The 24,431-nt window shown below is 48.5% G+C and overlaps 1 protein-coding gene across 8 annotated transcripts in view; it reads right to left on the bottom strand.

Moving 5' to 3' along the window:
- Positions 1-24,431, bottom strand: part of DAB2IP (DAB2 interacting protein) — a 212,449-nt gene that overhangs the window by 86,372 nt on the left and 101,646 nt on the right. For all 8 annotated transcript variants that reach the window (XR_004754927.1, XM_035341255.1, XM_035341249.1 and 5 more), the window contains one exon: positions 15,054-15,172. Coding sequence is in view for 7 of the 8 variants with exons in the window: in XM_035341255.1 (XP_035197146.1) it covers positions 15,054-15,172 (119 nt within the window). In the remaining variant the exon portion in view is untranslated. The remainder of the gene's footprint in view (positions 1-15,053; positions 15,173-24,431) is intronic.

The following is a 24,431-nucleotide window of genomic DNA, read 5'->3' as shown; positions in this document are numbered from 1 at the left end:
GGGAGCACGCTTGGAAGCAGCCTGTTTTATTTGCACGTTATTTAAAATACGAGCTGCAATCGCCACTTGGTGGTGTGGGAAACCGCTCCCTTGCACGCAGGGGAACGAGGCCGGGGAGGCCCAGTGTGGGCTCAGGGGGAGCCATCACCTTTGCGAGTCTTTATATAGCAGGGTAACAGCAACAATTCCCTAAGCTCAGAGCAAAACCCGCTGTTCCTTCCCTCCTTCTCCAGAAACCAGACAGATGTGTTACTGAATGAGGCAGCAGCAATTCCTCTAGTGGGGAATGCTAGAGATGAAAGGTACAAAGCCGACCTCCCCAGTGCGTCCCACATCCCAGGTCCCCGTCTTGTTCACGTGTGTGTTGTGTACGCCGTAATTGTGCATTCTCACCAGTCACCGCTGAGCAGATCCGCAGCTTGTTTCAGCTCAGCAACAGACACCAGCTCCTGATCATAACACGACAGCTAGAGTTTTTGGCAAACCTATGCCAAGGAACAAGGTGACCTCCTGCAGCACAGGAACGGGCAGCACCAAGACATGCTCCAGGGGAACCCACGGACAGGGGCCGCGACACCGCTGCCTCGGAGCTCCGTGACCTCCGAACTCAGAGCTGGACCCTGGGCTGCGAGGAAACACTTCCCAGAGTGTTTGGGGTGCAAGTGGTAGATAAAATCCCTGGGCGAATAGCCCAGCCTAAGTGATCTTCACAAAGCGTTGGATGTAGACTTACTAATTTTTGGCAGGTGATTACTCACTCAATTTTTCAATGAAAAATTAATGAAGAATTCCGAATACATTTTTCATGAGACTGTACAAAATGAATTTAATTTTTAAGGTTTACAAATGGGTGTTAAATAATCGTGAAACACCGGTCAGATCACAGGAAGAGCTGCAAAGCCAGCTCACGACATTTATTAGGGTTTTTATTAACCACTTTTTGCAACGGTTGGCCCGCCCCAAACTCTATCATACAAGAGGCTTTGAAGATCTGTTTGTATTTTATTCAGTTATCAGGACGAATACGATTAGGAAGACTCCATTTCTCCGATGTGTTTAACTGACAGCAACCAGATCAGTTATTCTTTACACACCGTACGCCAAGAGCACGAACCCAATCTAATGCCACGTTCTTACGCACTGACATACAGAAAGGAAAAAATACGAGAGGAAGAAGTGTGGCCAGAGAAACTACTCCCCGAGCTGAATGACACATTGCTGGCTTCCTGGTGACAAGGTGTGTGGTTTTAACACATCACACCGGGGGAAAGAAAAATGCCAGAGATGCAGGTGATACAGCACTCCTCTGATCCCGCAGACACTGACACGCTGCTCTGGGCCAGGCAGAATTCACTGGAGGCAGGAGCAAGAACGGCGCGCGCTGGCTGGGAGCAAAGCAGGACGATGGGCTCGGGGAGGTGAGGAACCAGGGAATTACTTTAAATGTTCAAAGGGAACTTCATTCTTCCAAAACCTTCAGACCTATGATCGGGTTGGTGCTGCAATTATTCAAGTCGAAACCTTTTTTGCATTTTAAATAAAAAAAAATAAAAAGGAAAAAAAAATCGAATGTGAATTTTAGAACACCAAGGCCGGGACAATTAGCCCAGGAAACTACTGATGAGTCTTCAAAGCACAGGCAGTGGTGCCGGGCTAGAGGTGCTCTGGCGCAGGGCTGGAGCAGGACCAGGAGCCAGCAGCCGGCCGCCTGGCAGCAGCCTGGTGACCCGAGCCCAGGTCCCAGAAGCGGGCACCCAGTGCTCCCAGTGCCACCCACCCAGCTCCCCGGGGCGTCCCCAGGATGGACCGAGGCTGGGGAGCAGTGGTGCAAAGCGGCCGGGCTGCCGCTCGCGGGGCCCTGCGGGCTCGAGGCGCGGTGTCCGGAGGCGCGGGAGGAGCTGCGAGCGCCGCGTGCGCTGCACCTGGGGCGAGGGCAGGGAGAGGATTTCCCCGGCCTGTCAGTCAGCTCGGCGTTTGTACAGAGGGCCTTTTCATTTCTAAAAGTTGTTATTGGAAAATGTCACTATTCATTGTCAAGAGTTCCCGTGATGCAGTAACTCTCATTACACCTAAGCCCTCTCAGCACAAAGTAGCCGCGCGCTGATAACCTGAATATATTTGCGGCAGCTGCTGTTCCACAGAGCGCACTCTCGTACAGTCAGGTTATTTTACATGCTTATTAGCCCCATTATTTTATAACTCATTCCTCTGTGTAATGCTGACTCTCCATCACTTCACTTTAACAAAAAGATATGTTCCTCTGAGGCAATAAGGGATGAGGAGCCTCAGCGGCGGACGGGGAGGAGGCTGGACTAAAGGCAGCAGGCCGCGCTGTGCCCGGGCTGAGGAAGTGCCTGGCGGCCTGGAGCCCTGCAGCCAGTGTCCCCTGGGGGCCACGGAGACGGTGTCCAGGGGAAAAGCTGCCGGCACCCGCCCATCCTTGTGCCGTGTCGTGCCTTGCTTGGGCCAGGTACCCGTCTGCTTCTGGGATGCACACCCCAGAAGAGCTCCAAAGCTACGAAGGGTGTTGCTGAGGAGGTGATGCACGCTCACGCACGCTCACGTTCACGCTCAGCTCCCCAGGGGGCCGGTCTTAGGGATGCACAGAACAGACACGCCAGCGTTTTCAAGGAAGAAGTTATGGAAATGGTGCTTCTTCCAGCGGCAGCCCGCACGTGCATGTGCACTGAGTTCACTGGGGAAAGCCTCAAGAGGTGAGAGGAAGCGTAGGGACTGCCAGGGGGAGCAAGAGGCGTCTCTTCAGCTGAAAAAGACAAGGGGAGGTGGCACGGGAGGTGTCCTCTAGCCAATTATCAGCAAATAACGCATGGTGAAATTAGAAATAAACCACTTACTCCACTTACTGCCTTTCACTAAAATGGCCAAGGAAGAGATAACAGCGATGAAAGACGGCTAACAATAGATTTAAAAATGTGTGTTATAATTTATGTATCATATATCTCACTGTGTTGGCAGCACTCACTGATACGAGATGTGATTGAGAACAGAAACTTCACAAGGCTGCGATGGGATTTTTATTTGTTTAAGACAATGAGACTTTTAACAGCATTCCGAAGGGAGAACCAAGCTCTCAAGCCAGGGAATAAGCCAGCCACAAACCTGCACCAGGCCCTGGGCTCCCCGGGCCATCGCTCTGACGAGCTCCTGCCACTCTGCTCTGTCACTCCCTGCTACCAAAACATTTGCTCTGACCAAGGGGTGTGCAGAGGCTCTGCCCGCTGCGAGAGGGCTGGGAATGAGGGTAATCAGGTGAGTGAGAACCTCAGCGTGAGTGACTTTATCTAAGGAGGGCAAAACCCCCTGCCTTGGTTTGCACAGAGAGCGAGCCGTAGATATGAAGGCAGCAAGTCGGAAAGCTCTCCAGTGCATGTCGGAAACAGGTACAGAAGGGCCGTGATAATGAAACAAAGACAAATCTTTCCTTGCCAAATCATTCCTTGCCCTTTTCTTGCAGGTCTCACTCAAGGCCCTGGAATTGCTTTGTGAATACGTATCGAGGAAGCTGCCAGCAGTCTGGGGAAGCAGCAATGTTATACATGGATCATAAGCCACGTTTAAGAGATGGGAGTTAAACAAAAATCACACAGAGTCAGCTGATGACTTCTCCTTAAGTTACATGTTCGGTTAGATCACGTTAAAGCAGAATCAGAATTATCACCCACTCCGCAGGGCTCTGGTGCCTGTGTAAATGAAGGCAGGAGTAACTAGTTAAAGGAAGAAGGATCGAGGAGCTTAGTGGTAGCTAGCCTCACTTCCCTAGATGGCTCATAGAGCTTATAATGGAATAGGGATGCAAGAAAGCAATTAAAAGAGCTAACTTAAATAAATCTCTAAGTGCTGAAGGTTTGCCAGCATATACCTCTAAATTCTGCAGTGCATCTGGGCCCCTTCCTCTAGGGACCTTCTAACAACCTTTCAGACATCAGGGTAATTATTGCAAAGTGTGACCCAGACTGTGGTTACTGGTGTAATCAAAAAATCCCCTGGAGGTTCCAACATCAGACACAATCTCACCAGTAAAGCAGACTTCCAACTGCTGGCTAAGGTTTTGGCAATGACTAAATGTACAATTCCATTCTCCAGGACTCCGCGATGCACCCAGTGGGCTGGGGTCAGGCTGCCTGCTGCAGGACTGCTCAGACAGGCTGCTGTGTCCATCAGGGACCTGCCCCAGCTGCAGTCCCCAGAAAAGACCCCTAGCAAGGAGCACACTCACGGAGCTCAAGCAGGAAGGAAGACAGGATGGAGAGGGACAACATGGAAACGTCGTCATTAAAAGGGTGTGATATTGCCAGTGAAGTTTTCCTGCTTTGGCAGGCTGGGCACATCTGCTCCCTTGCAACATTTGCTATACAAAACTTGCTCCCCTAATGTTTCAGCTCCACAGACTGAGTGTTTTATCTCCCTGGGGAGCTTGCAGACTGCGGTGGATTTGCTGGTTTCTGGTGCACAGGGAACTTCCACTGCTGGGACATCAATCCTTGCTTGGCTCTAACATGCCATCTCCAATTCAAGCAAACAGGGAATAAGGAAAGAAATGAAATACTAATTGCAATCCAAATTGCTCTGTCTTCTAGCCACCCCCTGCCAGCCCTCCTCCCTGCTCCCTAATCCGTAAGGTCTGAGCGATGATCAGTGAACCATTAATTCTGGGTGAGCGAGAGAGGCTTCACGCAGAGCGCCTCCGCAGACGCGATGTGCAGCTCGGGCAGCCCATGGGCAGCACGGAGCGGTGCCCCGGGCATGCACCACGAGGGCTCCCCGACACGCGCACCCCACTCCTTACAGCTTCTGGGGCAAACCCTCTGCGCGCGCCCAGCCAGCCACTGCCAAAAGCCATCCCTCCGTGTTGGCGGGGGGCATCGGTGAAAGCTGTGGTGGAAGTGCCGTGATGGTGAACAAGGACGTGTCCGTGATTAGAGCTGTTAAGGGACAGCCCTAAAGTAGGCGTCTCAGCACTCAGCAAAAGAAAGAAAAAACATTGTGATGTGGTGGTAGGACCACGCCAAGCTGGTGTTCTGAAAACACAACAGTTAAAATAAGACAGCTCCCGAACGGCCAAATGCCAGGCCTCGGCCTTCCCTACCGATTCAGACTGTGAGCGTGTGGGGGAAATGCCGCGCTGCACGTGTCCCTCCTCTTCCAAGAGCCTGAAACCAAACCTCTCGATCCGAGTACCACCAAATTCAAGCAACTCAGAATCTGAATTCAAATTATTTTCTCTTCTTTAGCAAAATACAGGACCTAAATTGTTCAGGTGTCACAAGGCAGCAAGACACGTCTTCTGCTGTGTCTGAAAACACCACACATGTCTCTCGCTCCAGACTTCATCCCACAGATTCAAGAGCACTGGGGAACCAAGAAAAGCGGTCAAAGTGCGGGTGCTTCGCCCTGCCCTACCTGCAGAACCGCTCGTCCTGGGCCTGGAGGGCAATGCCGTGCTGATGTGGCAGCCGAAGGGTGGCAGCCCGATGGGTGGCAGCCCGGGGACATGCTGCTCCTCGCCAGGGCCAGGTGACAGCAGGAGGAGGCTGCTCAGCGGCCCCGGCCCCCAGCGCAGGCTCAGCCTTCCTTCGGGCCCAGAGGCATCGCAGCCGGGCAGCGTGAGCAGCAGATCCCGCGGTGAGCTGCGAGCAGCCCTCAGCCCTTCATTTCAGTGCTCAGAAGCACTGAGATTTTTTATAATTTTCTGCTCACCTCTTCCAGAACACACGTGAATCCTCCCATGTTCGTGTATACTCGTGCATCGTTGGGAGTGCTACTGTACAGGCGCACATCCGTAACGGAACAAAGCTCCGCACACAGCAAGGAAAGCAAAATATTAATTATTCAAGGCGCATACAACAGAGTTATGTAAATCACCCGTTAACTACCGCAGGACCACTTTGCACAGGGACTCCTATGGGGAAGAAGCACCGAACACTTCAAGTTGGGGCTGTGTGTAATCCCTCATGTACCAGCCGTGGAGCACGGGGGTTATTGCACAGGGCCGACATAATCCCAGAGACATTTGTAAATGTGAGCAGAGGGGACAGCCTGATATAATGCCCATGGCTTTATAATTACTAATCCGCTGGCATCATTCCGTGACCGAATGCCACCCTCCTGCACACCATCGGTCATGTGCAGCGCGCGCCACGTCCCTGTCTCACACGGTTACCTACATAACACATGTGGATTGAAACCAAATTCATATTTCTGGCTTTTATTCAAATCAGCTACGTATTTTTTTTAAACAGATTTTATTTTAATTCTAGCTCAAATGCCCTGCCTTAATTCAATTAAAATCAGTTCTTGGTTTTTTTTTCATCACACCTGACCTGAATTGTGCTGAAGTGGACGTAAGTGAGATGTTCTGTAATTGTACTGACAATTAAAATTCTACACACTGCCAGTGAGGTAAACAGGATCGTAATAGCAGCCTTAGAAGAAGATGCCCACAAGCGAACAAGGTTCTTGAAATCTCCCCACTAATCATTTCATGAGAGGCCCCCTATCATGAGGCATTATTAAAGAGAATGGGGACGAGGAAGGACGGAGGAGCCCTTTTTCCTCTGCCTGTTTTTTTCTCCCCTCCTAGCTGATGGATGAACTTGACACAGTTATTGCGTATTCACAAGTCCTGAACATCATTACACCCGGCGCTCCGTACAACTGGCAGCGGGCTCAGCACACGGGCTGCCTCCAGCTACAATCAGCGGATTTCTGTGCACCACCACTGCAATATGAAATGGGCTAACAAGATATACATGTCAGACAGCTGCGTCTTCCAGCACTCAGAACAAAGGCTTGAAAACCTTGCCCACCTCCGTTATATGCTCACTCACAACTCCGTCTTCGCCCCTCACACAGACCTTCAAATCCGAGCCTCGCGGTTTCAATAAAGAACAGAGCTCAACTCGATGTTAAACATTTCCTCCTTCCGACAGGCACCTATTGCTAACACTAATTGCCAACACAAGTGATGAGTAGAGGATGGAAAAATCAGGTGCACCCAGCCCTGTACCTTCCCTGAGATGGGAAATCCCATTCTGAGAGAGGGAAACCTGCGGCAGAGGCCAGGCGGGTGTCCCTGCCCTGCCTGCCGGGTGTGAGGGGCACAAACGGGAGCACACTTCGATGGCTTGGCTAATTAAATGCGATTGCATGCTGCCACTGAAAGGACAGGGCTTTTTCTGCCACCTTCCCATTGCTCTGCAGTTACACGACTTGGCTCAGTGCCCTAACCAGACTGACACCCCCACCCCAGATCACAGTTTCCCACTGAATCGACTCGCTGGCCTTCCTCAGCCTGTGACGGCTGGGTCTGCAGCGAGGGGAGCCGGGGGCTGGGGAAAGGAAGGCTGATCCTTTTCGTTTTAACGTAGTGTTTTCCGCAGCAGCAGTTTTCATTGTGTGCTAGAATGTTTGAGCCTGGGAAAGAAGTATCTTAGCTTTGTCATAAACAAAAAATTACCAAAACAAACCCAAACAAAACAGCAGAACGGCCTTGAACTAACAGAAAGCCTTTTCTGGTATAAAAGCTGTAGGGATGGCATTTCCTTTCTTTTTTTTCTTTGAGTCTATTGACATGAAGAGTAATGCTAATGTAATTGCACTGAAATTCATGCACATGAAAATCTCAACAGGGCAAAGTCAGAATAAACGGTCTGTTTGAAAACAAAATGTTAATGCAGCGGCGTAGCAGTGTCTGCCTTCCATCTGAAGGATATCCAGACACCATCAGCCTCAACGCAACCTAACTGCCGCCCCTGCTCAGAGGCTTTGCAGGAAGGAGAGGAACAGGACCGTGTGCTTGTAGCCCCGTGGTGCCCACTGCTGCACCCATCACCTCTGCCAAGCAGCGGCCAAATGAGCCATCGCTGCCTGCTCTGCCCGTACGAGGAGTACAAGGAAGGCAGCCTCCTGCCATCCATTAATCAACCTGATCTCCCGCTGCAGAAACAATGCCTTCCGATTGTACGCCTTCACCAAACATTCTTCAAATGCTAACCATCTGCAGCTGCAATACAATGCTTTGATTACAAACGTCAAAAAGATAGAGCATAAAATTAACTTCTCCTTATTTAGTAGGTTTAGAGAAATGTGGCTTCACGCTACACTAATTCAGTGCCCTCAGTATGAAAACTCCCCATTATGATGTCTCATCAAATTAGAGCCAACGACACAACGATGTCATCTGTACCATCGCACAACACTATATTTTGTAATTAAGCAGGACAGTGAAACAATGGCCTTGCTTATAGAGAAAAGGTCAGGAATGCAAAACATATTTTTGCAAGCTAATTGTAAGATGCATGAAGCCAGTTATCCCACTAGTGCTGCATATGCCTAAGTAGGAAGGATTTTATCATTTTGCTACGTGACTCCGAGTCGAGTCAAAGTCCTCGCTGCAGCCCTGTGGGGCACTCGGCGCGTTTGTTTAGACGGTCAGGAAACCGGGAAGCAGAGACAAGTGAGTAAGGCTCTTAACGTGATTCCAATTTCTGGGCTCTTCCCTTGACATTTTACGAAAGCTTGAAAATTTTCTAGGAATGAAGATAGTCTCTTACTGGAAGACAGTAGATGACTTCCCTGTTCAATTAGGATGTTTTACATGCAGGATAAGGGTGTTTATGCATTTCTTTGAGGCTGACAAATACATTTACCCCAGGTAGCCTCAGATACAAATTACAGATTCACATCCATGTGCAAAAGCCTAACTATATATACAATATATATATATATGTAAGTAACTAAAACAAATTTCCCAGGAGAAATAGCAGAGACCTTGCTGTTGCCTTGGGAGAAGCTGAAAAGCACCCCGTTGGTTTCAGGCTGTCTCTGCCCCTCCCGGGGTCGCTGAATGGCTTTAAGGGAGCAGCATATTGCTGAACGCTACCAGTATTTCTGTGTGCACAGAGCAGTGCAACTCATCTGCAGCCTTCCGGGTTTACTGCAGCTCTACTCCCCTTCATTAAGAAAATGCCTGTATCGGGGAACTGCACCTTATTTTTCCAAAGCTGAGTATTGCCCTTCCTTCCGTAAAAAGGGTTGTTTGTTTTCGCTTCAGTGTCTCCCAGAAGAAAACTCCCCAACACCCTCTTTCCACCAAAAGCTTTATCCCTTTAAAAATATTTGAATACTATTTCCTAAACTTCCTACTACCATGAAGAAGGCGGCGAGCAACATGACTTTCTGTGGAGAACTGATAATTTCCTCCTGCATCTCTTCTTCAAAGCAGTTCTCTGATTTCACTCTCGCCTCCTAACACAGCCATTAATTGGAGATCAGTAATTAACTTTCTGGTTCATGAAATACTTCGCAAAGGAATCCCATTAAAAGGTTGATTTGCACATTCCTAGACAAGGTTGCCCTGATATAAATGCAGGCACTAGATGAGGCCGGCGATCCTGAGACCGTCCTTGAATCTGTGAGCTTCTCTTTGTGCTCCCCGCGTTTGTTGCAGGGTGGAGCGGGGCCGGCCGTTCTCCCCCGCACGGGAGCGCAGACACTGGTACCTGCCGGCTGCTCCTGCTCCTGCCCTTGCAGGATGTTCTGTTTTGCTTTTCAGTTATGGCTGATGGAGCTGAATGGTTTCCATATCCAACCTCAGCGGTGCTTCCTCAAATATTTTCATTATCATGAAAGCCCTGCACCGTGCACCTACCATTCTAACTCAAGAAGCTTCAGTGGCTAACGCCATCTCAGTAAGGAGCCAGGAGAGCCAGCGAGCTCTCCAGGACATGTTCGCAGAGATCTGAAAGCCCCCCGTGCGTTGTGCCCTGTGCCAGAGCTGCAGGATGAGTCACTGCTCTTTCCACAGGAATCACAGTGACTTCTTCATACTTGTGCAGTCACCATGTTCTCCTCAACCCTAACCAATTTCATCATAATTACAAATATTCGGCGTATCAGGTTTGTTGGGAATAACCAAATGATAATTAGATCTAGTAAGAACTCACAAGCTAGGTTTACTGTACGATGATGTTCTCCTACTGCATCCAAAACCCCGTTAGGAACACTTGAAAGCCCTTAGTGCCGACTGCGTTAGCACATGAGGAACTAAAGGCACTGCAGTACATGACTCGTACGCTTTCTCTTCCCTCTGTGGGTTATAAGCAGAAATTTTTGACAGAGTTAAAAAAAAATAGTTTAAAGAGGGAGTCGCAGTAGTGCAGGTCTGTGGTGTTAGCGATGCATGGCTGTTCCCCTTCCAAGGCTGAGGCTCATTTAACAATCAGCCATATGCTCAGACCTTTGTAGTGCCAAGAAAAAACATAAATGGAATGTCATCTTCTGGAATTATGAAAAACAAAATAAAAACCCTTGCAAAATAATCCCAAATGTTACTAACTGAGTGTCCCTCAGCTCTAAATGAATTCTAGGCACGCTGAGAAAAAGTGTCTTTAGGAATGATCAACTTCAGGATTACATCAGAGTAATTAGTTACTCGGAGCACTCATGTTTCAACAAGAAAGTCAGAAGGCAGCCATCCCATAAAAGCGATTGTGTCCCTCTCCTCTCAGGCCTAGTGTACAATTATGGTGGCCCTTGCCAGTTTCAGAGGAGATGGGACCACGCTCGTGTATTTAGGTTAAAAACAACGACCCCCATTTAATGGGCTTTGTACATTCCTGGCAAACTTTCTTTTTCAGAAATCACTTTTAAAAGGTTACGGGGAGAGAGCGTCAGCAGTGATGGAACAGGTCACTACCACCAGAAAACAACCCCAAACGCCCATACGCCACATTTACCAAGGGCAGCAGAACCTCCTGCAGTTCTGCCGCCCCACTCTGGGTGCCCAAAGCCCAGCTCCATCGCACAGCCTGCAGGAGAAATGCGGGTCCAATTAAGAACAATCCATCTGCCAAATGCCTGATTTGTGGCCGATTCCAGAGAGGCCGCTACAAAGACAAACATTCAGAGCTCCGTGATAAAAACTTTGTTAGCTGCTGTAATAAATCAGGATGCAGGAGACATTGTTAGCAAAAAGCCAGTTTAACAGAATCCTTCTTTAGCTCTAACAAGCAATCTGACTAGCCAACAAATTGAAAGGCACGCTCATTCCACAATGCTCCTTTGAATCTCGCCCTTCTATAAACTGATTGTACCAGATTAATGCACCTCTCACACCAGACACCAGTTAGACTTGCTCCGATTTTGCTGCTTCTGTTCGCAGTCAATAATTGCATCGCTGTTACTGTAATGGGGCTCCAAGAAAAAAGATCAGCATGCAAAAGAATGGCAAAATCCGGCCCACTGCACCAACGTGAACCCCGTGGTAATTTACTGGAGCTAGCACAAGCAATTTATTGCACCTTTTTCGAACCAAAGTCTCTTCTCAGTCAATGTAAAATCCAATCCCACGAGAAACAACCACGTGCTTTGTACTAAGATGAGCTCTGCTTGGCTACAACCAGTGCGTTTGCCTAAGCCCTGCTTTGAACAGTTCCTCAGATGTTCTTCACAGACAAAAAATAGTTGGCCAAATTTTACTGACAGAATTCTTGGAGTTTTCATAGCTGCTCCGACCACGCACACACACCAGGGGAGCACCACACGCAGGTGCCTGGCAGTGGAGACGGGCCCTGGCAGATGGTTTATCAGGGACAAACCCCCCACACTTCAGGCCTGGCAGCTCCTCTCTGGGACGCCACAACCAAACTTTGTATGGGCAGCTCGGCACGGCTCCGCCGGGAGGGAAGCTGCCTGTTGTCTTTGTGCCACCACAAGGTGGGAACACCAGCCCCTGCTGACCCGCATCCCACAGGGCAATTCGGAACGGGTGCCACTGAGACACCGTGACACCTCCAGCGCTTAAAGGTATTGCCTTGTTTGGCTTTGTTACAAAACACACATTGTACAAATCTCCCCCTGTGGTAGAAGGTAACCACTTGCCTTTTTAAATTTACATGAAGTATTGAAATGCACACATTAATCAAGCACAGGTTAAAAAGCGCATGGTTATAGCCTCTTCCCCGCTCTACATCCGTGTCACGTCCAGCCAGCTAGCTGTCTGTGCATGTGTGTGCACGTCTCAGACATTTATATGCACCTGCTGTACACAGCATGATAAACAGGACATGCAAGAAAAGCAAAATAAAAGTAAAACTAAAAATACTGAGAGATATAGCCCAGCAGCAATTCGGATACGCAGCAGCTAAGTAACAGAATCATTTACGATCTGCTTCAGCTCAGTACTTCAACCTCAAGTGTTTTGTCTGCATTTATTGCACTATTCATTTCTGCTCCGGTATCTCCTGCAAAAATTCCACAAAGCCCCAGAGCAGTAGGGTGTTACAATGGGTACTTCCAGCAGAAAGGCAGCAGTTTGCAGACAATCAACTTCAATACAAGACGGAGTCAAGAACCAAATATTTAAGAAGTAACTATCCTGCTACCAGATGCTTCTTTGAAGCAGTTCTTGGATTTTGAGGAAGACAAGGAAGCACAGCAGAAAGAAATGAACGAGAGCGACCTAAAAGGCTCAAGCCCCTTCATACACAGAGCTGCATGCATTGTGCATTTTAATAGACACAGGAATGGTCAGGAAGATAAAATTATCTTCCATAACCAAACCCTGGAAGGGTGACCGAGCAGCACAGCTGCTGCTTTCTTTCACCTCTGTCCTGGTTTCAGTTAGGACAGTTATTTTTCCTCCTAGTAGCTGGTAGGGTGCTATGTTTTGGATTAGGATGAGAAGAGTGCTGATAACATGCTGATGTTTTAATTGCTGCAGAGCACTGCTTATACTAAGCCAAGGACTTTTCAGCTCCTCGCTCTGTCCTGCCAGCGGGCAGGCTGGGGGTGCAGTAAAAGCTGGGAGGGGACAAACCCAGGACAGCTGACCCAAACTGGCCAAAGGGGTATTCCATACCATCTGACGTCATGCTAAACAATATATAGGGGTGGCTAGCCGGGCTGGGGGGGCCGGCTGCTCGGGGTTGGACTGGGCATCGGTCAGCGGGTGGTGAGCAATTGCATTGTGCATCACTTGTTTGTACATATTATTATTATTATCATTATTATTTTCTATCTTAATAAACTGTCTTTATCTCAACTCACAGGCTTCACTTTCCCGTTTCTCTCCCCCATCCCAGAGAGGGAGGGGGGAGGGTGAGCGAACGGCTGTGTGGTGTTTAGCTGCCAGTCGGGTTAAACCACAACAACCTCTCTGAGAGCAGCACCTAAGGCCGAGGCCTGCTGCAGCAGGTCCTTGTTGTAGGTCTGACACTGCTAGGACGGCTGGGGAGCTAACAGCTCGCTGTCAAAGCCTGCTTAGTGCCAGATGGTTTTCTCCAGACCAGGCCACGTCTGCGTACCATAAGTTTCTGAGTGATGCCCTTTGTTTTCAGTTTCTAAACACTCACATAAGCAAATCCTTGGGGTTTATTCAAGGCTGCCAAATGCTACCTCTCCCCTACCCCACCTTGTATCCCTACACCGAAGATGCACTACAGCCATTCAGTGAATCTCCTTAAGGAAAAGCTCTGCTAAATGGGGCTCTGTCTGAAAGGGAACTGCCCGGCAAGATCCAGGGGTCCTGTGCTGGGAGGGCAGGGAAATCACAAGGCTTCATTTGGGAAAATGACTTTGGCTTCAAACAGCTCCTTCCCATGTCCTGTAGTGCCAATTCACAGAAACAAAGCTCATCTACCTAGAGAGAAACATCGTCCAGCTTGCCTGTTTTGGGGTGAAGCAGCAGCACTCCGGGCAGATCCTGGCCACCCCGCTCCCTCACTCGCCTTCTGTACGGAACACAGTGCCCTACTTTGAGCATCTGTGAAAACTGCAGCACCGAAATCCCATCGACTCTGCCTTCTCAGAGAGTAACCCCTGGAATATCACTGCGCTGACCAGCACAATCCTTTTACTTGCTAAATCCAGAAGGAAAAAGCTTAGGTCATCCAGGGAAAAATCCGGATGCGGGCTTCATAAATTCCCAGCCCCTCCAGTGAGTGAACATAGCTAAAAAGAAGGAAAAGTTGCCATTGTCTGAGAGTGAAGCATGCACTCCGTGGATTCTAACGTGCTGTCCTGACATTTTACAATAGCACTGCTACAAAACGATAACAGCAGTGCCTGTCTTATTTGGCACGTTTTTCAGACAAAGCCTTATCTTGGCACCTCAATACTTCTGTGTGATTCCCTGAAGAGATTCACGTAAGGTTTAAAGAGCTTCCCTGTGGAAGCAAACCACTGGTTTGTTTCTGTGACTGGTAATGGAGCCTGTCATACCCAGCCCTGACCTTGATCTGCACGTGAATTTACAGACCAATTTACCTAGAAACGCGTGTCTGTCTCATGCACACCCTGACAGAAATGTACGTACACATACATGCACAGAAATCCACTGAAGAGCTTTACTTTCTAACTGAGCTGAAGAATAAAAACAAGGTCTCATTTCCCTGTGCTTTGCTTGCAATTCACTCCAGCACTGGCCATCCCATGTGAAATGCTCCCCCCGATCCATCTGCACATTCCCTGCACCACATCCCTTCTGGCCTGAAAGATCCTGCCGTGGCTCAGCCAGCCGGGCAGCTCCGGCCACGCGCCGGGCATCCATCGCAGCGTACTGACGGCGGGCAGGGGCTATGCTGGAGACGTGTGTGTGGAAGGGGAAGACAGGGCTCCGGGGAGATTACGGTTGTTATTGTTCCTACAACGTGCCGCTCGGCAATGCTCACTGCACCCGCTGTGGAAGCGTCCCTCTCCTCCCGCCTTCACCCGCATCGCTCAGCTTTGGCTGCTACATCTCTGTGCTATTTATATGCCGGTGCATCAACTTAGGATTTACTGGGGAGAAGACAGCAGATCACACGGGCTTCTCGGTACACGCTATTTAACCCCAGAAGGGAGGGCTTGCACTGGGTACTCGCCAACAGATTAAAATTACCCCTATCACGATTAAGCAAGTCCGCTTCTGTCAGGGACGTGGCCCTTGCTCTGAATAAGATAAGCAAGATATTAACAAGCCCTGGAAAAATCAATATCCTGGTTCTCTCTCTCCCACACCCTCTCCTCCCCACTCCCCAGGAACGTCCCCTTACCTTTCATTGTCCACGCTCCTGAAGCCAGGTAAAATGTGCCGGAAGCTGCTGTTCCTATCGAGCTTCGGTTGGCTCTTTGTCCTTTTGATGGAGCCTTTAAGCCGACGGCTGAGGAACCCCTGTGGGGTGAGACAAGAATACTAAATTACAACAAAAAAAAAGGAGAACGAGCGAGCGAGCCCTCGACCTGCTCTCCTGCACCCGCGCGGCCGGGCAGGTGGCTCCGGGCAGCCCCTGCCTGCGCGCCCGCTGGCAGCGCCGCTCCTCGCCGCCCGCCTGGCTCCCCGCGCAGCCAGCATCTGCTCCCAGCGCCCGCCGAGGCCGGGGCGCTGCGTCGGCGCGAGACTCCCCGAAGCCTCTGTTACCCTGGCAACCATCAGCTCACATAAAAATACTGTCTGAAAGACGAGGCTAGCACATCGCAGCGCCCGACGCGAGGAAGGCTGCGGCTGGGGCTCCGGCTGCCGGCACCACCCAGGCAGCGAGCAGGAGATGGGCGCCAGCTCCATCATCGGACGAGTCCCCGGCTCCCAGCCCTGGCTGGTGGGACTGGGCTGGGTGTCGGAGGTACATAAAGATGGCCTGTAATGCGCGCAGCCGTGGGCAGCACCTTGGCAGGAGGACGGGAGCCCTGCACCGACCGCACGGTGCCTTCTCCACTGCCTCCTGGAGCTCAAGTCACGGCTGCCGTGGGTCGCCGCCGCACCGCCAGCGCCACGCATTAGAGTAGGAAAGCCTCTGAGGTGGTATTTGCTGACTGTTAGGAGTTAATGTTGGACATGATCGGAACATTACATTTAATCTTTTGGCTAAATAAGGCAACAAAAGTGTAACACTGCTGTGGTGTCCAGCGCTTACAGCATATGGGAACAGTCATGAGGTCAAGCCAGGGAGAACGGGTGGTGTTTTAAAGCAAACCAGGAGTTTGTGGTGAAGCCCGAAGAAGCGCTCGTTTTACACACTGTCAGACTGAATCAGGTCGATCCCTGGCAAATCCCCGCACAACCTGAGGTTCTGCACATGCCTCTTCCATTCCCCATCCCCAGGAGAGGGAGTAAGATATCCACTGGAAAAAGCACCGGTTTTGACAGGCATAAGGCAAGGTGAGAAGCAGCAGCATCTTCCCACTGGGTCCTTGTCCAGCGTCCCAGACGTCCCCACAGAGCCCTCCTCTGCTGCCACGAGTCCCAGCAGTTCCTCCCATCAGCCCGAAGGAAGGGATATAGGTCACACACCCTTCAGCAGCTCCCTTCTATAAACTGATTTCCTTCATATGTTTTGCAGGAAGATAATCACAGTCTGACTTATGCCTCGCCTGTCATTTGTTGGTGCTATTTAAACGCTCCTTCCACACCTTGGGTATTCATAGCTCACGTTGTGTCTTTCTCAGGTTGCAAAATCTCCCGGGGCAGTCTGGGCAGCTCTTGTTATGGAAGCGGCTTTCCTGTTCGTAAGGGCATCAAGAATTTGAAACATCTAGATAACCAAAGGTGTTTCACGTTTATTAAGTGCCACTTTACTTACAAATGAGGTGCGTAACATGCATTTATGTGCACTGAGTACTGCTCTGGAGCTATGTACCCGACTGTAGAAGCCCGATGTGCAGCACAGGCCATCCAGTTACGCGCTGCATCTCGCGCCTCACACGAAGGGAACGCCAAAGCTAACAAAGGCCTTTCAGAAGCGTTTGTCTGTGAGAAAACCCATTACAGAAATTCATTTTTATGCTAAAGAGAAACATCAGATGGTACAGAAAGAGAGAACAATGTGACTGCGAAGGAGCAGGTTTGGGGATGTCCTCCGTCACCTCGAACGCCACTGAGGTATTTCCCTCTGTACTTGGAGCTTAGCCAGCACTGTACTGGCCTTACCAACTCTTCGTGCTCCTGTTCTGGCTAGGTCAGGCCACTGGTTGCCTGCTGTGGAGCCTAGCCAAAACTTCCTGCAAAGACCAAAAACGGAGAATACCTAACTGGCCAACCGTGCAGCATGGCCCTGAACGCCACTGCTGAGCGGTGCCTGCCCCTTATCGCCACCAGCCCAGCCACAACCGGGTCACAATGTTACCAAGTCACTTAAGTCTTTCAGCTCTGGATGGGGAATTGAGAAGGAAAAAAGCAAAGACTTTCTGTGACAAACGATCACAGCTTTCTTTCACTACCTTATATTTCACATCTCGACAACTGTTAGATGATTCGTGCAGGATTTGGAAATTAGAATTTAGGGTTGCAATAAGACATTACTTCCCTTCTGTTTCGCATTGTTTTTACATTCATTGCTGCCAGAAAGAGATCACACTGTGCCATTTTCAGTTTTCATTGCTAGCTTCATTGAGAGAACGATATGTCAGACATTTTAATGCTGATAAATTATAATGCTGTAGCAATACTCTGCACCTCCCTAGTGCATGCCAGATAGCAGGAACTCCTGTGGGAATTACTGCCTTCCGTAGTTTGACAGGAGCTAAGAGAAAAAGAGAGAGGAGCTGGTGTCCACAAGACAAGGGAGAGAGTCCAACCTGGGGCGTAACTGCCATGCTTGCCTGGTGAGATCAGAAGTACATCATCCATTTCTTCTTTGTTTATGACTTTAAACATTTGATTCTGATCTCTACATGAATGAGGCTAATCCTAACTTATGAACATCGCCTACTCCTCTAGCCTCATTGTGTTCTTGTGACTTCTAAAGTGTTGCACTTTGTATTACATGTTCTTTAAATTCCTCTAAGTTTATATTGCGAGCTGCGGATGGCGGAATTGTGTCTCCCTACGTGTGGGCAGCACCTACCACCAGGAAAAACATCTTAGAGAAAATTCAACTGCTAACTCGGGAAGATTAATTCGGAAGTTAATAGACTGTATTTAATGACAATAAACAGAAATCTGCAGAGCCAAAGGATCCCTTCCCGATTTGCAGCAGCAGCAAATCACGAGCTGCCACCAGCTGTGGTGCTGAGTGCCCTTACCCGAGCCCCAGCGCAGCCGCAGGCAGAGCCCGGTCCCGCCGCAGCAGGGGCGCTCGGCAGGCACCAGGCTGGAGCGGGGCAGCGCTGCGGGCGGCACACCGCCCAGCCTCCTGTCACACAGCTCTGGACACGGCAGTGCATTCAGAGCTAGTGCAAAACCTGCACAAATGAGAATAACGCTTCTGCTTCGTTTAGTACAGATTTGCCTTTGGTTAGCCCCAAAGACTTTTCAAGTTCTGCTGGGCTACGAGGAAGCAAGTCGGGGGTTGATACGAACTGCCTTGTGGCAGGGGGCATGAAGGCAATCACAAAATCCTTTCACGTGCAAGCAGGGGTATGAATTCATACCCCTTCACATGCAAGCTAGCTGTATGAATTCATCCTGTGCACAGCCTCATCTCTTCTGCACGAGGTATTTTAGGGTCACTGGAAAAGAGACCATTCTAGTCAAGAACCCGGCACCAGGCAAAGCTGCGCAGTCCTATGGAAGTTTGCCAGTCGTAAAAGTGCAGAGAGGAGCGTGGCACAGAACTCAGCTGGCCTAGCAATAAAGGGATGCAAAGAGTTCTCACTGTGCAGCCACGGGATTTCACTTCCCGGGGTGCAAGGGCCTTGCTTTTCTTGTTTTGTTGCTGTAGTCCTTACTCTGCCACCCTCAAGCCCAGAATACAATCGCTCTCATCAGAAGGGCTGACTGAAGTTATAATAAGATGCAAAGAAAAGAGGCAGGGAAAAAACTAAACAAATCCTTTAGAGGAACGGCTTAATCACAGCCACTGCTCCGTAAGCCGGAACAGGACAGCCACAATTCAAAGCAGGACAATTAAGTCTGCTGTGATTTGGTGTTTTTTTGTTTTTGTTTTTGGAGGGCTGCTAAAATGAATACAGCACGGAGGACAGCAAAATCCTGAGTCTGTCTCCTGATCTCCTGTTTTATTAAATATCAAGTAATGATGCAAGTCTCACGCATCTGGAGCCGACTCCCACACCATTAATGTTCACTTGCAGTGAACCCACATGATAAAGTTTAAAAGGTAAAAAGTCAGCACCATGGAAACATAATATATGTGAAATGACATGGATAGATAGACGATACATCAAGCTGGATGCTTCATGTGCAGCTTTGTTTGGAAGCGTCCTGGCATCCCCCAGCATTTGCTAAGCACAACGACCCTGCAGAACACGGAGGGCTGGCCAAACCTGCATGGGGCAAATCGAGAGGAGGGGGCTGAGCCATGGGGACCTGCGAAGTGCTGGTCGAGCAGGGACACTGTGGGAGCAGGCAGAAGTCCTGGTCCTTAGCCAAAGACTACCCAGAACAAACGCTGTGAAGACGCCAGAGGAACCAGTGAACAGACGGGGTTATTTTTCTAGTTCTTCCATAGCTTTTTGTTTCTGTTTAAGCAAATCTCAGCTACAAGGATACGAGAGGATGTCAGAATTTTTTTCGCTACTCATAATGAATCTGCCATAAATAAGTACTTAATGTAAGTATAAACGTGTAAGGCAGTATTTTATACCAGGTGTCCATTTTTTTCTAGTATATCAGGGTAAGTTTAGAGTTATAATAAAACTGGGGACCAATCTTTTCTACCAGACCTGTCTTTGTCCTGGGCTTTAGAGCAATAGGTTTTTGTTCATTGGTTTTTAATGCTAATATGAAACTATTTAAGGTCTGTTTTTTATAGTGGCCTTGCACAGTATCTATCAGCCATGGAATTACCCTTTTACTGAGGCTCCACAGAATGGACAATTTATACTTGTGTTTGTGAATCAAGCAGAGCCTTGCCAATGCTAATATTGTATTAGAGACGTACATGTACAAAGCCAGTGGGTTTACCTGTTTCTACAATTACCCATGTCAGCCTCAGCTTCCAAAATAAAATGGAAGCCATTTCCAGGCAGTATCTGACATTGCTCATTACCAGGCAAAGACATCGAAGTGTGCAGCTCTCCTGTTCTCTTTGCAGAGCGTGGCTGCCTTAAACCACTACAGGACCATACGAAGCTGAGGGTGAGTTCAGGCATCGCATGCACATCCTGAAAGCCCAAGAAGTGAAGTAATCCACTGAGTGGTCTCCTGGCATTGATACAAGGAAGGAGGGAATTTCAGGTACAGCTCTGACCTTTATGGATCAAATACTTCTTACTTGTTCAGAGGCATGTGCCTGTAAGTATATGCATCCTTTCAAACGCTTCATCTATAATTTATTAGTGTCGGGTCTTTTGATTTGAACTTGTACATTAAAAGTTATTTTCCTATCATCCAATTCTCTTCCTGTCAGAGGCGATAAAGGGCCCCATTCAGGAGGTGACCAAGCAGACAGTCTCTACAGAGTCCTTTCCCTGAAGAGTGCATTTCTCGCGTATGCGGTGCCGGAATCGGATCTGTTTTGCACTTGAGCACACGGTATGAAGGAGCCGGTCAGCCAGTGTCATTTGAAGCTGGACATCAGCAGTCTCATGGGAATCCTTGCCGAATTAAGCTTAAGAAGTTATGTTCTTGCAAGTCTATCAATCAACAACCACAAATTCTGCTACATGACAAAAACCAGCTTGTTTGAATTGACAAGACCAGTCTAATATGCAAGCCCAGGGCAAAGGCAAGGAAGAGAAGTATCCTACAGAAGTCAGCAGAGCAACAGAGATGTGGACTTAAAAGGAAAACCAAAACAGTTTGTTACTTCTGGACCCAGAAATTTGCACACAGCTTAACATGTATTACCCTTTGTGTTTAGAGGGGGCTAAATGCACGACTTGGTTCAAGTGGGTGCAAAGTCCTTTCGTTTACCTTTCCCTGTTAGATTTTGTAAATCTCAGGACTCTTCCCAGTCACCCCATGGGCCCCCTAAAGAAACACGCAGATGAGGCAGTGACTTTTAGGTCTGAGAGTACGCGTACGCACTATCCATCCACGAAGCACCAGCTTGCTCTGACCGATGGCCTCATAAAGCATTATCCCACAGGATAAGGAAAGCCCCTCTGTGACACACGCATCTTGGAACTAAGATAAAAAAACAAAAGAATGAAAAAATAGCTGCAAAAATATTGTGTGTCCAGCAATAGATGGCAATGAAGGCTCAAATCACACCGTTCCACATGCTGTGGTCAGACATGGGCTCTGGCATCCAGAGTTTGAGAATAAACACAGAGACAGAGCACTTAAGTGCTCATGAGGGTATGTCTGTGAGCCAGGCCATAAAGCAGTCCGGGAATGTGAGAAACAGCTCGTGTTGTAAGTGCTGCTTAGCAACACTGCCCTTCTATGGCAAAGGATTAATCAAATTTGCAGTGTCATTGGAAATACTCGGTTCAGTCCATTTGAAAAATCAGATGAAGATGCACTGAAGTCTCAGAGGTCACCAAAGGGATAGTGTGGGTCTGTCTAGGTCATGAAAACTGGAATTATGTCAAATGAGAGGCACTGAGTGTTAATTAAAAATACGGCAAATGTAATACATGTAAGTGTCAGCACATCACAGACAGAAGTAGTAACTGCAGTGCATATCACCTCATCCCTTTTCCATCTCTAGCCAATAAAGGATTGCTGCTAATGTTCTATTTTTTGTGAAGATTTTACTTATCTTCTTGAAAATGTCTTGGTCACGGTGTCTTCTCCCACTGCCCCGGATAAAGAACTGCCTGGCCTGGCAGCTCTCGCTGTCTCTTCTCTCAGGTCATCTGTCCTGGTACCCAGCTAGATGTTTCTTTGCAGAATTTCACTCTGTTCCTTTTCTGCTCTTTTCTACTAGAGAAAGACTCCTCTCCTAGCCTCTGAAATAGTGCCCCTCAGCCAGCACACACCCTTAGTCCCTGACCGAGAGAACTACCAAAAACATTCAGCAAGCCAAGGCCTTCTGGTGAAGTAACCAAAACCTGGGGCAGCCTCTCTGCGCTCTGCAGCTACCGCTGATGCCATCCCTGATGTGCCCAGGGAACAGGCAGGGCATTAACAGGTCTGAGCAAAGGAATGCGACTGCCGGGAAGAATCCCGAACACACCTGCAATTCGACAGACATTGCTATTCAGGGATCACCCCATTCTTCAGTTTGGATTCTTTTGTTCTCCTGTTAAAACAAAAGCCCGCTATTCTGGATTATTTGTTCACAGCTCCGTAATTATCATGCTGTCAACATTTCATAGCCAAACAAGACAGATAAATATTCCTCAGGAAGGTAGGAGAAGGGTAATTGAGCAAGCAGGGATGAATGATGCAGAAACAGAGATGCAAGTAGAATGCAAGTAACCCTGAAGAACAAAACCAGTTGTTTACCCAGAGAGAGGAGCAACAAGAAAAAGACTGCCTAGATGAAACCAAGCAAGGATGCCACCTGGGAGAGAAGTTCAGTGGGGTGAAACAGTTTTCTTATTTAACTGGCACAAACATCCAAGAGGGCAAGTTGTTCATACACAACACTTCTGTTTGTTCTTTAGCAGGAACAATCCCGACAGAAGCAGAGCACCTCCTGTGAGCGCTGAGTGCTGCCAGCTTCCCAAGGGTGAACAGAAGCTGCACCAGACCCCTTGCAGGAGCTGCTTCCCTTCAGCGTGCAATGTGGAGAAGCCAAGAGTCTTTTTGGTAGGGATGAGATTTCATTCCTCAAAGCAGCATTAACTAGAACATGCTCACTGCCCCAGTCTGGGCTTCACAAGTGATTTTCTTCCACAAAACTCAAAGCCTAAATATTATTTTAATTTGCTTTACTTCAGACAATTGGTTGCATGCTAAACCAGCTGAACCTTGAATCTGGGGAGCTAGCTACAATGGCTGTCACACTTACACCAAGCCGCATTCCAGTACTTTCCAAGCCAATGCTGTAACAGCTTCTTTCTGATGTCTGCTCTTGTTCATAGACCCAGGACCTCTGAAAGAAAGCCTACAGGCAGTACGCGTTGGTAAAACCTTACACGTGAGCCTGGATGAGCTGTGCAAGTACCTTGCCTGCATGTAAAATTGGCCATTCTTACTCATGGGCTAGAGGCCGATATGCCCACCACCTCCAACTCCAGGAGTTACGCAGCCAAACTGTTATTCAAAACACTGAAAATACGCCCAATGAGTTCAGAGACTTCACTTGACTGTGACACAGAGAGTGTTAAGTATTTGACTTTCATTAGCCGTAGTAAGTTTCACACTTACAGCCTCCCATGCACTGTGTACACAGAAGATTTATTTTACAACGGAGAGCAACAGATTTCAATCTGGCAACTATTTCTAAACCTCAGATACAGAGAGAATGAGTGCTGTTCAGATTAAAAGGAATAATCCCCAGCTGACGGAAAATTATTCACACTCCTATAAATTAACTTTTACAATACTTTTTGTAGCTTAATAATGACTTAAACTCTTGATATTGACTGTGAATCATTACATTCATCCTGCTTTTAAAATGTAGTTGTGATTTCACCGAAGATAAAGGCTTGATGGGACATGGTAGGACTGTATATTTGGATGCTTTGTGATCCCATTCAGGAATGAAAAACAACCAAACTCTGCAAAGATTGATGGTTCCTATCACTCAGACTTTTTATAGAGGACATCCAAGGAAAAACACCTGCGGGTTCTTAAGACCTGAAGCGTTTGCGCAAGGTGCTAGGACACAGCTATATAGAAGGTCCTGCTTGCTGGGACATGGAAGTCAGCGCAAGGCATACAGCCATAGACATCCTGACCCCAGTCCTCTGGTGCTTGTCATCTAAGAAGCCCAGCAGCCTTCAAGAGCTGCCCTTTAGAAATTGTTACTGTGGGGCAGAACTCCAGCGGGTGGCTGACGGTGGGGCACAGCCCATTTATACCAGACACTCACCCTGTGTGTGTAGTCATGATAAATCACTCTGCCCTTTGATTTAAGGAAAGAAGCTACATTTTCATAGAAACCAGATTACCTTAATTCTTTTACAATATCAGAAATGCAAATACACCTCCTGAAAGTCCATAGGAAGATCCATGGTTCACCAAGCTTACTGTCTGACAAGGAGAGAAATGAGGGAGCATGGGCAGAGGTGGGACAGCCGGCAGGAAACACTGCCAAGGCAGCTTCTTTGGGCAGGTCACAGAGGAAATGAGTTTGAAGGAAGAGGTGTCTAAGTGATTTGCTGCACCAACTACACAGCAGATAAGCAGCAAAGCCAGGATCGCTTCTCAGGAATGCTTCAGTCCTATGCCAGCACTCTAGTCATCCAAATACATCGCCTCGTGTTAAAACAGGTATCAAAGCTCTCCAAAATGAGCAATAAACACGCAGGGGGGACAAGAAAAGCATCTCCATAAATCTGTTTACATTTGTGTTCTCTTTTAAGGTCCACCTTTGCTATATGATACAGAATAAAACGCTTCATGAGCGTGTTTGGTATGTGCTTACTCTACTTTGATTTATGGCCTTGGGGCAGCTTGTGGATCTCATGTTGTAGCT

The sequence above is a fragment of the Oxyura jamaicensis genome, chromosome 17 (genome assembly GCF_011077185.1).
Source record: "Oxyura jamaicensis isolate SHBP4307 breed ruddy duck chromosome 17, BPBGC_Ojam_1.0, whole genome shotgun sequence".
NCBI classification, from domain to species: domain Eukaryota; kingdom Metazoa; phylum Chordata; class Aves; order Anseriformes; family Anatidae; genus Oxyura; species Oxyura jamaicensis.
This window is presented reverse-complemented; position numbering and strand designations above follow the sequence as displayed.